The 14,311-nt window shown below is 37.4% G+C and overlaps 1 protein-coding gene across 5 annotated transcripts in view; it reads right to left on the reverse strand.

Moving 5' to 3' along the window:
- The window catches only part of LOC132402893 (reticulon-4-like), a 72,814-nt gene that overhangs the window by 38,210 nt on the left and 20,293 nt on the right, over positions 1-14,311 (reverse strand). The window contains exon 3 of one of the 5 annotated variants that reach the window (XM_059985960.1): positions 7,824-10,754. The exons of the other annotated variants lie outside the window; for them this stretch is intronic. Within the exon in view, the coding sequence (XP_059841943.1) occupies positions 7,824-10,754 (2,931 nt within the window). The remainder of the gene's footprint in view (positions 1-7,823; positions 10,755-14,311) is intronic. 5 annotated transcript variants of the gene reach the window in all.

The raw sequence follows: 14,311 nt of genomic DNA on the forward strand, positions 1-14,311 counted from the left end.
TCATAACATCTTCAAAAAAACTCAATTTAAATGAAACATCATATCTTAAGTACTTCCACACCCCAGTTCCAATGAGCTTTGTATTTGTTCAATACTTAAGTCACCAATAAAAGACACATTAAAGCTCACAAGTTGGCCCAAATGAAGTTTGCTGGTATTTGAGCTTCATGCCACTCTTCTTCCTGATCTTCACATCCAGTCATGTTTTGGCAACATCCAGGCTGAGGAGTCAGTTTCATCCTCAAATCACTAAGCTATATTGGCATTATCTTGTTATATCTGGGCAAATCTGGGCCGTAAGTAGTTACATTCTATATGCAACCCATCTCACTTTCTCTTTTTTTTTAAACATCCTTAATTTTCTGCCATTTGTCCTTTCTTTGAACAACGAAGAGCAAAATTGCAGAGTACTCCAATTAGCCTGATCAGCCATATACAAGATCATCAACATTTGCGCTTTGCACCCTCAGAAATAAATCCGAACCTCAGAAGCATTTGTGACTGATCAGCTGGCCTGCAATATTCTTTTTCATAATTAGTTTACCAGGGACCCATACCCCTTTCTTTGCCTTCATAACTAAATGTTCACTAACCGAAACACCAATTACTATGTCTGCTACTTTTCCAACATGTTCATATATTTAATTTTCTCCGTTGGCTACACTCTGATTTGGTGATCTCCATGTTACGGAGGGAGTTGTATTCCTAGAAAGCCAATTGTATCGTTCCAAAACAACTCCCCCCCCCCCCCACAATGAATCCCATATTGCAAAAGATGACATCATCTTAATAGGACATTCTTCTTTCAACAGTGAGAAACAGTGGTGACAGTGCTAGTTTACAATAAGTGGTCACTTCCAGCAGCTACATTTGGAGACCAGCTACTATAGATGCTGTAATCTGGAATAAAAAAACTGAAGACTGGAAAAATTGTTATAATACAACGATATATGGAAAGCTGATACACCAAATATGAAAAACAGTAAGGCAAGTCAGCATAGCCAAGCTACAAATTCTTCCAGAGCATTAATTTCCAGGAGAATAAAACTTAAAAGTGAAACAAAAGACAGATGTAGTAGGCAGAGTTGAGACAAGTGGCAACTTCTTGTGTCTCCACTCATCACCTTCCAGCTTTGAATTTAAATTAAGGAATGAAATGTTTCCCCTAGCATCAAACTTTGTAAAATATCAAGTTTTATATCCAGTAAGATTATTTTACATCATTGTTTAGTTTTCAAAGTCCATTTCAGATAACTTGAAAGTAAATATGAAAACTTGTAATGTAGGCAGAGAGGAAAAACTAATCAATAGTAAAAATGGACCTACCATGTTATAAAATTACCAAAACATATTCTACTTGTGTGTAAGAGTTTAAAATAGACAAAAGTTGTTCTTCTGCTATGTTTTAACTTCCATCCCTCCACCGCAAATTCCGTGTCTCATTTTTAACACACACACACACGAGAATTTTCATAATTTGAACAGCTTGAAACATGAGGTCAGTCATCTGTACATAGTTAACTTTCTTCTAAGTACAAACTATTATGAACAACAATGTGGAATATACTTTGGGCCATTTTTATGCACCTACCATTTGCCTCCATTTTACTACCTATTCATTAGTTGCATCACACATCAAGTGTGGCATCCTTGGGGGGCCTTCAGGGAAAAAAGGACAATCTTCACTGCAGGTGAGCTTTATGAAATTAAATTTCTGTCCCTGGATAAAACATTTTAGGATTGGCACCAAAAATCTACGTTTAAACAGCCTTTACATCAGTTTGCCACATTAGCACAGCAGTTAGCTTGACGCTATTACAGCTTGGGGTGGAATTCCGAGTTCAATTCCAATATCATCAGCAAGGAGTCTACGTTCTTTCCATGGAATGTGTGTGTTTTCTTCATATGCTCCAATTTTCTCCCCCAGTTCAAAGTACAACCGGTTAGTAAGTTAATTGGTCATTGTAAATTGTCCCATAATTAGGCCAAGATTAAATCTGGAGTTACTGGGCAGCACAGCTTTAAAGACTGGAAGGGCCTATTCCACATGGTATCTCAAATAAATATCCAGAACATACTCAGACTTGTGTCTCAACTCCAAACCCAAATCAATTTAATAAGTAATTGAAAAGTTAATAAGGAAAAAATACTTGGAAGGCAAATAATATTCTTTCATCTCTGATCTTGCAAAAAAAAGTATAATCTAAATAAAATAGTACTAAGGGTATTAAAGGCTTGAGAACTGCATAGCTAATTAATGGGATAATTTTCATATCATGACCAACTGGGTTTGACAAGGGTCCAGCTACTCTATATTAATAATTTGAATATTTTGCAGATTATTCCTTCATCTAGGTTTGTTGACAATAACAAAGACAGCAACAATGTGGGCTACAATAAGGATAAAGAGAAAATTCAGGTAAAAAAGATGGGCTAAAAAATGATGGATGAATCCTCCAATTTGATAGAAATAAAATTTAGAGGATTACCTAAATAGTAATAAACTGAACCCCCGAAGCCCCTGGCAACCTTGTGATTTCGGCCTCTGAGGCTGACATGAAAGTATCCTTCAGGAGGGTGAATCTATGAAAAGCATCTGGCCCAAACAGTGTAGCAGGCCAAGTACTAAAGACTGGTGCTAATCAACCGGCTGGAGTGTTACTGACATCTTCAACCTCTCACTTCAATCGGCTGTATGCTTAGAGCAGTACTCTATTTTACACCTATGATTGCGTAGCTTAGTGCAACTCCAATGCCATACTTAAGCTTGCTGATGGCACCACTATTGTTGGCCGAAAAGGTGGTAATGAATCATAGAGGGAGACTGAAAATCTGGTTGAAGAGTGCCACAACAAAAACTCTCAATGTCAACAAAAGCAAAGAGCTTATTGACCATACGAGGAAAAAGCCAGAGATCCACAAGTCAGTCCTCGTTAGGGAATCGAAGTGGACATCATCGTATCAGAGGATCACCTTGATCTGGGACCAACGCAAGTGCCATCACAAAGGCGTATAATAGTGCCTCAACTTTCTTAGAAGTATACATGTATAGATTCAGCATGTCATCCAAAACTTTGACCAACTTCTATAGATACACAGTGAAGAGTATTCTAACTGGCCACATCACAGCCTGGTAAGGAACACCAATGCCCAGGAATGGAAAAGTCTACAAAAAAATGGTTGTCCACCACAAGCAAAGCCCTCCACTGCACTGAGCACATTTACAAACAGTGCCACATGAAAGCAGCATTATTCAACTCATATTCTCTTCTCACTACCACCATCAAGCAGCAGGTACAGGGGGCTTGAACCCACCCAGTGGTGTGGGACTTAAGTACAGCTATTACTCTACAATCATCAGATCCTGAATCAACATGGATAACTTCACTCACCTCAATGCTGAGCAACTTCATAACCTAATTTTCCAGGATTCTACAACTCGTGTTCTTGGTATCATTTACTTTTAAAATATTTATTATTTGCATGATTTGTCCTCTTTTTGCATATTGGATGTTTGTCACTTTGTATAGCTTGAACTAAATTCTATTGTATCTCTTTCTTCCTGTAAATGTCTGCGAAGAAAAATCTCAAGGTAATATAAGCTGACATATACAATACTTTGATCATTTACTTTTAACTTTGAAAGCTATTAGTATTCAAAAGAACCTGGGTATGTCTGTACATTAATCACTTAAAGTTAGTATGCAATAAGAAAATAAACTGGGTGCTGAACTATTGTTAGAGGATCTGCATATCACAGAGCCACAAATGCTCCATGGTAGAACAACATCTGGGATATTCTGTACAAGAATTCCCCTTTAAAAGGAAGGTACATGCAATAGTGGGAGAGCTGCAAAAGGTTGTCTGATTCATTCATGGGACAGTGGATTGTCATGTGAGGGAAGACTAGGCTGATAATTTGGATGAATGAGAGCAATGCTCAAGTGGCAAGCAGGCACAAGTCAAATGGACTGTACCTGTTTCTTACGGGGTTCATCAACACTCTAGTTTAAATTAGTCTTTTAATTTAGTCCATACATTTATTTTTTAAGCCAGTCTCACTCTGTGTGAGTATCCCTCCAGAGAGGTCAAGCTTAGTTTTTTTAAGGTAAAAACTCAATTAGTGATACATTAATTTACGTCATTTTTAATTTATTTTCCAAGTTTTTGATAGCTCCTTGCCATTTCCTTTATGCACCGAGATTACTAAAACACCTCCAATTTGGGATCATCTTCAAATTTCTACTCTTTCTTCTCTAAGTCAGTTATTCCCAGTTTTGTTCACACCTTATTTAACAGACATTATGATGTAATACCATAAAATATACCCACCTTACTTTGGGAATCACTTAAAGCTTCCACTGTTTAAACAAAGTTATACGGAACAGAGTTCAAAACCACTGCTCTAGCTTTTAACCAAATCAATGAGGTATGCAGTAAAACAAAATGGCATCAGAATTGAATCAAAGACATGATCATGCACCACTTCTCACCAAAATACTAATTTCTACCCCTTTAAGAATTTTTTTAAATTGCATTTTTCTATATTTCACAGACGCAGAGTCAAATCCCAATTTTAAGCTACTAGAAGCAGCCTTCCATAAGAATACAATTTGCCTTGTCTTTAACTTGGAAATTTACTTGTTTATTATTTACCCTCTTATCTTAATTAGTATATTAGATAGGATGATTAAATCTTGTGGTGCAATTTGTTATTCTTGCACATCTCTTTAATCTGATTGCAGATTCTCTCCCCAAAACTAGGATCTGTGATGCATAAAAGCAGTCTGTTAATAAAATAAACAGGCTTACGTTGTTCTGCTGTTTCATACTTTAGATTCTTCAAAATAAAAATTACAATTTTCCTTGCATTTCTCACTGCTGTACAATATGCATTTCGAAATAAACATTGTGGATTCTGAGAAGATAAAATTTTCAACAATTTCTAACTCAACAAATCCTGCTTGACACAACATTTTTTCCCTTTACAATACAGTGATGTAGCACCTTGGGTGTTGCAAATTTGCCCTTTAAGATTTCAAGAATCACTATCAAAAAAATTGACCCAAGTAATAAAATTCATTCTTACAGAATTTATGCAGGGGGAAATAAACTTTTTACATAATCATTATTTTTAGTCACTCACTACTGTGGGGGCAACAAGAATTGGATATGATATCACTGTAATCGATGAATATAGCAGTCATAGCCGAGTTCCTCCCTTGCCACACCACATCTAGTCCAGACATGTGAAAAGTCATCTCAAAATGCAGCACTGCCACACTCATCTGCAAGGCATTTTCACTGATCTGGTGCACTGGATGGCGCTACAGTAACCACAGCCAACACCCCGTGTAATCCCTCTGGCTCAACTTCACTTCCACCAAGTCACTCAAAGTTTAACCCATTACCATCAACTCTTTTTACTACACCCATCTCCCATCAACTTCAATCCACGAGTACCATCCGTTTTCTTTTCCAAATCCATAAGCCTTGCGCACCAGAGAAAATGCCTCAGATGAAAATGCAGCTAACATCTGTTCACCTGCCCTCAGGCTGAAGAGGGAGAGGGAGAGAAGTGACTTGGCTATAATTGCCAACACAATTGACACAGTGGTGTCATATATACCCCACAATATTGAGTGACAAAAATTTTTTTAAAGAATGATAAATTGTGCTGCAATTTGCACATGAAACTTGCCCATCTCAAGTCAAATGCTGGCCTTGCTTATTAAACCACAATTGTACGTCATTTTGGCATAACATTGGCTTAATGAGAGAAAAAAATTTCCATGTGACCACAGTTCTGCTTATAACATGGGACTCAATGGAGAAGGTTTAATGTTAATCATGATACAGAAAGCTTTCTAGGAACCTAACCTTATGTAACATGGGGACTAACTATATTCTAACCTCACTCCTGTTGTGTTTAATTAGATTTTTATCCCCTACTTGACATTCTTACCTATAATCTGCATAAGCCCTCTATTCAAGGGCATGTAGATTTTCCAGGACCACTATCCAAATTTAAAGTATTTTTCAGTTCATGTTCCCAATTCATTTAGTTATCAATTTTCCCCAAATACATCCCAGTATTTAAATTGAAATTCAATTGATTTGAATATTCAGGTATGAATTCCAGCTCCACGTTACATTACTAGAGATCAAATCTACATCAATTGGCAATGCTCTTTTAAATGCTTTGACACTCTTCCAACAAATAAGGTGGGTATTCAACATGCAACAGTTCTCCACTACTCAATCCAAATATTCCTTTCATTAATCATGTCCATTTCCAAAATACAGACCAACAAGATATTTATATTATTTGATAAACTAAGTTGCATAATCTTTTCACAAAAATGATTTAAAATTTCTCCTAGAAATTGGGAAGGACAGGGGAGGTGGAATACAAAACAAGGTAAAAATACATAATTCACACTAGCAATTTAATATTCAGATTACAATAACCATGAAGGTATGTCATTTGGGATGATAGCAAGTTTACCAAATTTGGCTTCAAGAAATATGGACAAATGGAAAGATGATAAATTGTATTTAAAGGGTTGAGAAACTGAAGGCAGACTACACTTTATAAATAGTACCACAAGGTGGTTGGGAGGAGGCTACAGGCTGAAAGGAGGAATCTGATAGAAGAGGACCCACCTCCACTCCCACAAAGTTTAGTTTAGTCTACGTCAACCTACTTGAACCATCTTCAAGATGAGAATCGTTATCTTTAACTGGTATTTACTCTTCAAGAACACCCTTTTCCCCTCTCAAACACATTTCGATACAAGGGTAACAAATTAACTTGGAAACAACAAAAGACACAAAAGTTGAAGAACCTCTTGCTACGGAAGGACAACTAAGATATGAGCAGCAGCTGTCCCATCAAGAACATTAAAGGATGAAATGGTGACCTTAGAGGTTAACACAAAGCAAGAATGATAAATGTTTAGTCAGATATAATTTATGAATTTATTACAACATATAATTTATTCTTAGAAAAACTTGAGTGTGGGGGCAATATCAACACTGAAGCTAACAAATGGGCATTTTCATTCTAAGTGCCAGCAAGATTTAAGTTTAACCCTTGAGATACAAAGGCAATTTTCTGCAACATCTCAATTCTAATTAGTGCTTCAAATACATGTTATGATGTTCATATGTCTATTTTTCAGCTTAATTTAGAAAGCAATGGAATTGAAAGGCCTTTTCACAATACGGAATGATCAAAATGTAAAAAAAAATTGTATAAACCATAGATAGCTACAATATATTTGAGAACTATAACAGAACAGCACAAGTTTTTTCAGACATCTGAGGATTTGTTTTTCTACTCAAAAGAATGCAGAAGCGAAGTTTAATAATTCCTCTAATCTGCTCCTTTGCACTGTTTTCATAAAACAAGTACACCTACTACTTTGTTCCACATGTTATATTAAAGTATTCTAATAATTTTGACAAAGGTCATGTGAATTAATTCAGCATCGAGAAATGGCACATTCATGCAATCTGGCAATGTTAACTTAAACTTGATTCACTGGATTAAATTTAACTGATGCCATTTGAAAATGCATGTAAATATTCAAAAAGTGCCAAGGTGTTCATTATTTACAAGATGTAAGAACAAACATTAGACTCAAAATCAAGACACCACAGAAGAACAAAGTGACATTTCACAAAACCATGCAACAATAGACAGCCAAAGACTAACAGAAAAGGTGAGCTCTTTTTCCACTTCATGTAAATGTGATGAAACTATCTACAGGTGAAGATGCACTTATGAAGCTGGCCAATTAATGTACACACATTGTTACCTGAATTTTTGTCCAGCTTTAGTGAAATATCTGCAATAACAGCGACAGCAGAATCTTTAGAAGTTTCAGTGCTTTCAGCAACTGTCAAATCAAGCTTCAGCGTTTCAACGGGAATATTTTTCTTGCTTGTGTCATCCATTGGAACATTAGTAGTGATATCTGCTTCCTGCTGAGACATACATGTTGCTCTTGTTCCTTCCTTCTCTCCCAACACTTCAGCTAGTGCAACACTGGTTTCCAAAACTTTTGTGACCACCTCCTGCGAAGCCTTTGTTACTTCCTCATTCAAGGGAAATGAAGCACCAGCTGACAATATTGGAGCTATTATCTGTACCTGTGCATGCTCCAATAGTTCTGCCTGGTCATCAGATTTACTTTTCATTTTACTAAGGTTTGCCTCATATTCTGGAAATTTATCCTGTGAAGGAGTGACAGACAAAGCACCTGTCTGGGAACTATCCAAACAGCTCTCTTCAGCACAAGTTTGTAAAGGAAGCCCTCTGTCCACAGTTGAAAGATTCTCACTTAACACTGATAGTGGAATTGATGTACCAATATTTTCACTCAAAGAATGATTCGATTCTTTTACAGCACATTTTTCACTCGTGCTTGAACTAGGCAGTAATTCTCCACAAGCTTCCTGATGGCTTAACATAATTTCAAATGAAGTTCTGTCTGTAACCTTTACCTGGCCAGTCAGATCATCCTCGGTTACATTTTTGATCAGCAAGGGATTTTCAATTTGATCCTGTAGTGATGTTTTGAGGGAACATTGCTCAATCTTTTTGTAGTCAGTCAATATATTTTCAGAAGGCTTCATTCCAATTGTAGTATTGCCCAGAGCTCCCATAATTGGTTCAGATTTGCTACTAATATCTTTGCTGCATGAAGCTATATCATGTCTTTTCACCATAATGGAAGTATCAGTTGATATTCCTTGTTTTAGAGTGAGTGATGTAGGACAGTATTCCTCTTCCATGATCTTACTTGATATCAAGTCTTGTTTACTGGATTCATTAACTGATTGATTTATACTTTGAGATACATCAGATTCTTTGTATCCAGACTTTTTATAGAGATCTTCATCTTTGATTACTGGCTTATTACTGGAATCAGCCAAGTGCTCTGTTAAATCTGATTCTTGTGAAATTGGTATTTGTTCTGAACTGACTTTAAGATCTTCAACTCTATTTGGCATAGCCTTCTGCTCCTCAAACACACACTGTATTTTTGTACCCTCTAGACTCTCACTGGCATCACCATGTACAGAAACATGCACAGCTGGCTCTTTGCTTCCATTCTGAGCAACTGACTGTTCCTTGGCATACCCAGGTTCTGTGATATCATCAAGACCTGGATCTGTGCGACTTGGTGCTTTCATTGTCACATCAGTTAAACCTTGTACATTTTCAGTTGTGTCCGGAGCACACTTCTCTAAGGTAGACAACAGTGGTTCACAAGGATTGAGTAGCTCTGGCACAGATTTCCTCATTTCTATGCCAAAGGAATCTTCAGGTGTTTCAACACTTGCCACTTCACATAACTCAATTTTAGAGATTCCTGGTGATTGGTCCAGAGCTAAATTCTGAGCAGTTTGGTTTGAAGTTATGTCTTCAGCCGAAGTATTAGTTTTTATATGCTGGTCTGGTACAACTTTAAAGTCACCAAATAACCCTAAATTAATTTCAGATGCAGATGTTGCCTCCACTTTAGATTCTGGAAACAACCCACTTTCTACCAGTGGGACAAATTTTGCTTCTTTGTCTTCAACCTTTTTGGTCACTTCTGATTCAAGGACAGTCAAAGGTAATGGCAATTTTGAAGTTCCTGTCAGTTCAGTTTTTTCTCGATCAGCGGCATCATATGCAGAAATCATTTCATTGCTTAAGTGGTCAGACTGTGGAGATACTAACATGTTGGATGAATCAAATGTAGCATAAGTCATCCATGGCTCAGGTTCACTTGTGGGAACTTGTGAAAAAGCAAAATATGCCTCAGTTGGAGACTGCTTTGCACCTTGTTCGACAAAGGCTTCCACATCTACATGATCTAGTTTCCCACTTTCCTCAGTCAAAATTCGCTTTTCAGTATCATGTGGCATCTTCAAAAGTTCCTGGCTTTGATATACAGCACTCTCCGACTTAATTACTTCAATAGTGGATTTACTGGTATCATCAGTAATAGCTACCTGATTAGATGTACCAGAATTAAGCTCATTTCTTTTCTCTATAACTAAAGTGTCGCCATAACCGAAGTTGAGACCACTATCTGTTGCTTCTATTTGTTCCTCAAAAGCTACTATGTCCTGGATGTATTCATTTTTCTGAACAATTCTGTTTAAGGGTGATGCAGCCATTTTTGACTCAGCAATGCACTCATTTGTTAATCCTAAATGAAGGCCCAACTCAAATTCCCTTTCACTTGATATATTAACTTCTATACTTGCATTCTTACTGACCTTCATAGGTCCTTCCATATCTGTTGTGTTTTGATCTGGCATGGTTTCTTCAGACAGAGACGTAGTCCCGTGAGATTCACTTTTCTTTGACTCTACACACTGACGTTCAGTGGACTGTAATGAGTATTCATCAACAGAAAGTGACAAGTCTACCTCTGATGACTTGCTTATTTCTAGTTTCACTCCAGCTTTTTCAGCTTTAGAATGAACCTTTTCTAAATGGTCTGCTACTTGTTTATCCACTGTTTCCTCCACAAAATCAGAAATTGAAGGTAAAATTGTATTGGCAGGAACTTCAGTCTGCACAAGATCATCTGCATGCACTGCTTTTGTGGACATTGTTAATTCAGTTATAGAATCAGAAGAAGAGGACATAGAGAAGACAGGAACAGGTTCAACATGCACAGGTACAGCATCCTGTGAGCCCACAGGTTCATCACCAGATGGCTGATCTTTCAAGTCGACAGAAAAGTCTGTGATTGTGGATGGAAAGGAAATGAGAAAAGTATTGGTTTTAATTGAATGTTATGTATATATATTCATATAAACTTTAACAGTCATTTTCAATTCTTTAACAAGGATCACTGCAACACACCCAATGAGTGGCTTATTTTGCTTTCAAGTATTTAAACTACACAAACTGCATAGTTGTTTAGGCATTTAATCTTCAATTAAAATCAGAACGGACTCCTTCCAACCCTATTAAACAGCGCCTTGTCTTGATGTCCTGTGTTCACTTTGTCCAGCATAACCATTTTTGGATGTGCTAGCTATACTTTAATCTTAAGATCAACTTTCACAAGGTTAGAAAACTATTCTAAATAAAATTTTACTTGCTCGAATTCAGCAAAAACCTCTACCCAGTGGACTAGTTAAAACATGTTAACTCAGCAAATCATTACCACTGAATTTATAGCCAATAAAAAGTCAATATAATAATCCTACACACTTCAAAGTTCACAGTAGGAAAATAGCACTCTTTCCCTTGAATGATGCAATTAAATTTCAAACAATAAATCACTGCTCATGATAAACCTTTTGAAATATATTTTATTGTATTACTCTATTTGTTTGATACAATTTCTTTTCCACTAACTAACATACCATTTTCCAAATGACATTAGAGCATTTCTTAGCTCACTTGGCTAAAAACACTCATGAGACATGCTTTAATCTTCAGCAGAAAACTATTTACTAGATGAGCTGATCCTCTAGACCAGAGGTGCACGAATAAGATCAAATGAGTTTTGAGCAGTGCATTGACCTCCAGTGCCTGCTGTCAAAGATTAAAAATGGTCCAGTCTCATACTTAAAACAAAGAATGAATGTGTCATTCAATCCTCATGTGCACAATAAATAAAAAGGACATCAGACAGGAAAATGTTTGACGTCAAATGTACCTTGACCAAGACAATCCAAGATCCAAAAACAATGCATCAGATAAACAAAGAACATTCAAATCTAATGTAAAATTTACACAAAAGTGTACAAACCACATCAAAATTCCTATGAATGGGATGGTGACCTCAAAGGAAAATACCATATGACAAAAGGCAAAAGAATTAGGCCATTTAAACCATTAAGTCCACTGTCATGCCATCATGGCTAATTATCCCTCTTAACCCCATTCTACTATACTCTTCCCATCACCTTTGATGCCGTTACTAAGCAAGAACCTATCAACCTCAGCTTGAAATACACACAATGACTTGGCCTCCATTTACCTTCTGACATACGAGACAAAGATGCCATTTGGCCCATCTTGTCCATATCAGCTCCCATCAGATCAATTCCTTCAGTCTCATTCCTCACCTCCAACTACTCCCCTTCCCAACCTATTTGCTCACACTTCCAATTTCCCCTTTATTTTACCAAGAACATTAAAAGTTCAAAAACTGTTTGGACATGTAAAGAAGCTCATTTACTAAATAGTTTTCTGCTGAAGATTCAAGCCTGGTATGGAAACACAAATGCCCTTGAAAGGAGAATCCTACAAAAAGTAGTGGATATGACCCAGTCCATCACGGGCAAAGTCCTCGACACATGGGAGTGCTATCACAGCAAAGTAGCAGCAACTAGGACCCCACCACCCAGGCCATGCTCTCTTCTCATTGCTGCCATCAGGAATGTGGTACAGGATCCTCAGGTCCCTGAACATGGTGGTGTGAGACCAGTTTTATTACCCCTCAACCATGAGGCTCTTGAACCGAAGGGGATAACTTCGTTTCCCTATTATTGAAATGTTCTCACAGCCTATGAACTTACTTTCAAGAACACTTCATCCCATGTTCTGAATATTTATTGCTTACTTATTATTATTCATTTCTTTTTGAATTCGACAATTTGGTGTCTTTTGCACACTGACTGAACATCCATTATGATGTGGTATTTCATTGATTTGATTATGGTTGTTATTCTATTGTGGATTTATTGAGAATGCCCACAAAAAATGCCTATCAGTGTTGTATATGGTGACATACGTATTTTGATAATAACATTTACTTTGAACTTTGTTCAATCCCACACATCTGAAAAAAAGTAAATAGTAGTAGGTGAAAACCATGGGGCGGCCCAAAATCCTTCCTGCCTATGCAAGACAAGAATGATACAGTACATAACTTATTTGAAGTTGGCTAGGACCAGTCAGCCTTAGACCTCGCCAAAACCTTAGCATAAACATACACCAAGGAACTAAACTCTACAATCCAGGCAAGAGCCAATATCAAGGTGGCATTTGAATGCAACAGTGCCCTAGCAAAACTGAAGTAAATGGATAAAGGAAAACACTCGTGGTTACAGTCATACCCCTCAGAGGACGCTAGCTATGGCTGTCAAAGATAATGTGAGCCCCAAGGTATTACTGCAGAAATTACCCAGGGCAGTACTCTTTGCCAAAAATCTTCTACTGTTTTCAGTTACCTTCCATCAGAAGCTCAGAATGCAACGCTCACATTCGTCAGCAATTTCTCATCAAATGAAACAGCTTGTGCTTCATACAATACAATCTACTTGCAGGAGTTGATAAACGGCAGTAACATTCCTGCCACAAAACTACCAAGCAATGATCATCTCCAACAAGATAATCTAACCAACATTGACAATTCAATTATATTACCATTCCACCGATGTCATCCACTAGAAAAAGAGTCATGGACTTGCAGGTAATAGTTAAAATTTTTAAACATTAAATTCAAATCATGAAAATGTATATGCTCTCTTGCAAAATTAGACCTAACCCTAATTAAGATCACAGCTGACTACAGCAGGCATTTCAATACTGTGCTTTCAAGAGCACAGGATCAAAGGTTCTTGAATATCTACTTGCCTAAAGTCAGAAGGACTCTGAAACAGTAGTTGCAATTAAAACATTCTAGAAGTCTATACCACTTTTGACAGAAGCAACTGCTACTTTTGACTTTGGCATGTTCTAAGCAGGATACTGTAACAATTTCATTTCAAAGGAATTTGCAAATTCCCTTTTAAGTTTTTCCAACTTGGAGTTCAACCCAGATAAGTGTGAAGTGGTCCATTTTGGTAGGTCAAATATGATGGCAGAATAAAGTATTAATGGTAAGACTCTTGGCTGTGTGGAGGATCAGAAGGATCTTGGGGTCCAAGTCCATAGGAGGCTTAAAGCAGCTGCGCAGGTTGATTCTGTGGTTAAGGCAGCGTACGGTGTACTGGCCTTCATCAATCGTGGAATTGAATTTAGGAGCCGAGATGTAATGTTCAAGCTGTACAAGACCCTGGTCAGACCCCACTTGGAGTACTGTGCTCAGTTCTGGTCGCCTCACTACAGGAAGGATCTGGAAGCCACAGAAACGGTGCAGAGGAGCTTTACAAGGATGTTGCCTGGATGGGGAGCATGCCTTAGGTGAACAGGTTGAATGAACTCAGCCTTTTCTCCTTGAGTGAAGGAGAATGAGAGGTGACCTAATAGAGGTGTACAAGATGATGAGAGGCATTGATCATGTGGATAGTCAGAGGCTTTTTCCGGGCTGAAATGGTTGCCATAAGACACAAGTTTAAG

The sequence above is a fragment of the Hypanus sabinus genome, chromosome 12 (genome assembly GCF_030144855.1).
Source record: "Hypanus sabinus isolate sHypSab1 chromosome 12, sHypSab1.hap1, whole genome shotgun sequence".
Lineage (NCBI taxonomy): Eukaryota > Metazoa > Chordata > Chondrichthyes > Myliobatiformes > Dasyatidae > Hypanus > Hypanus sabinus.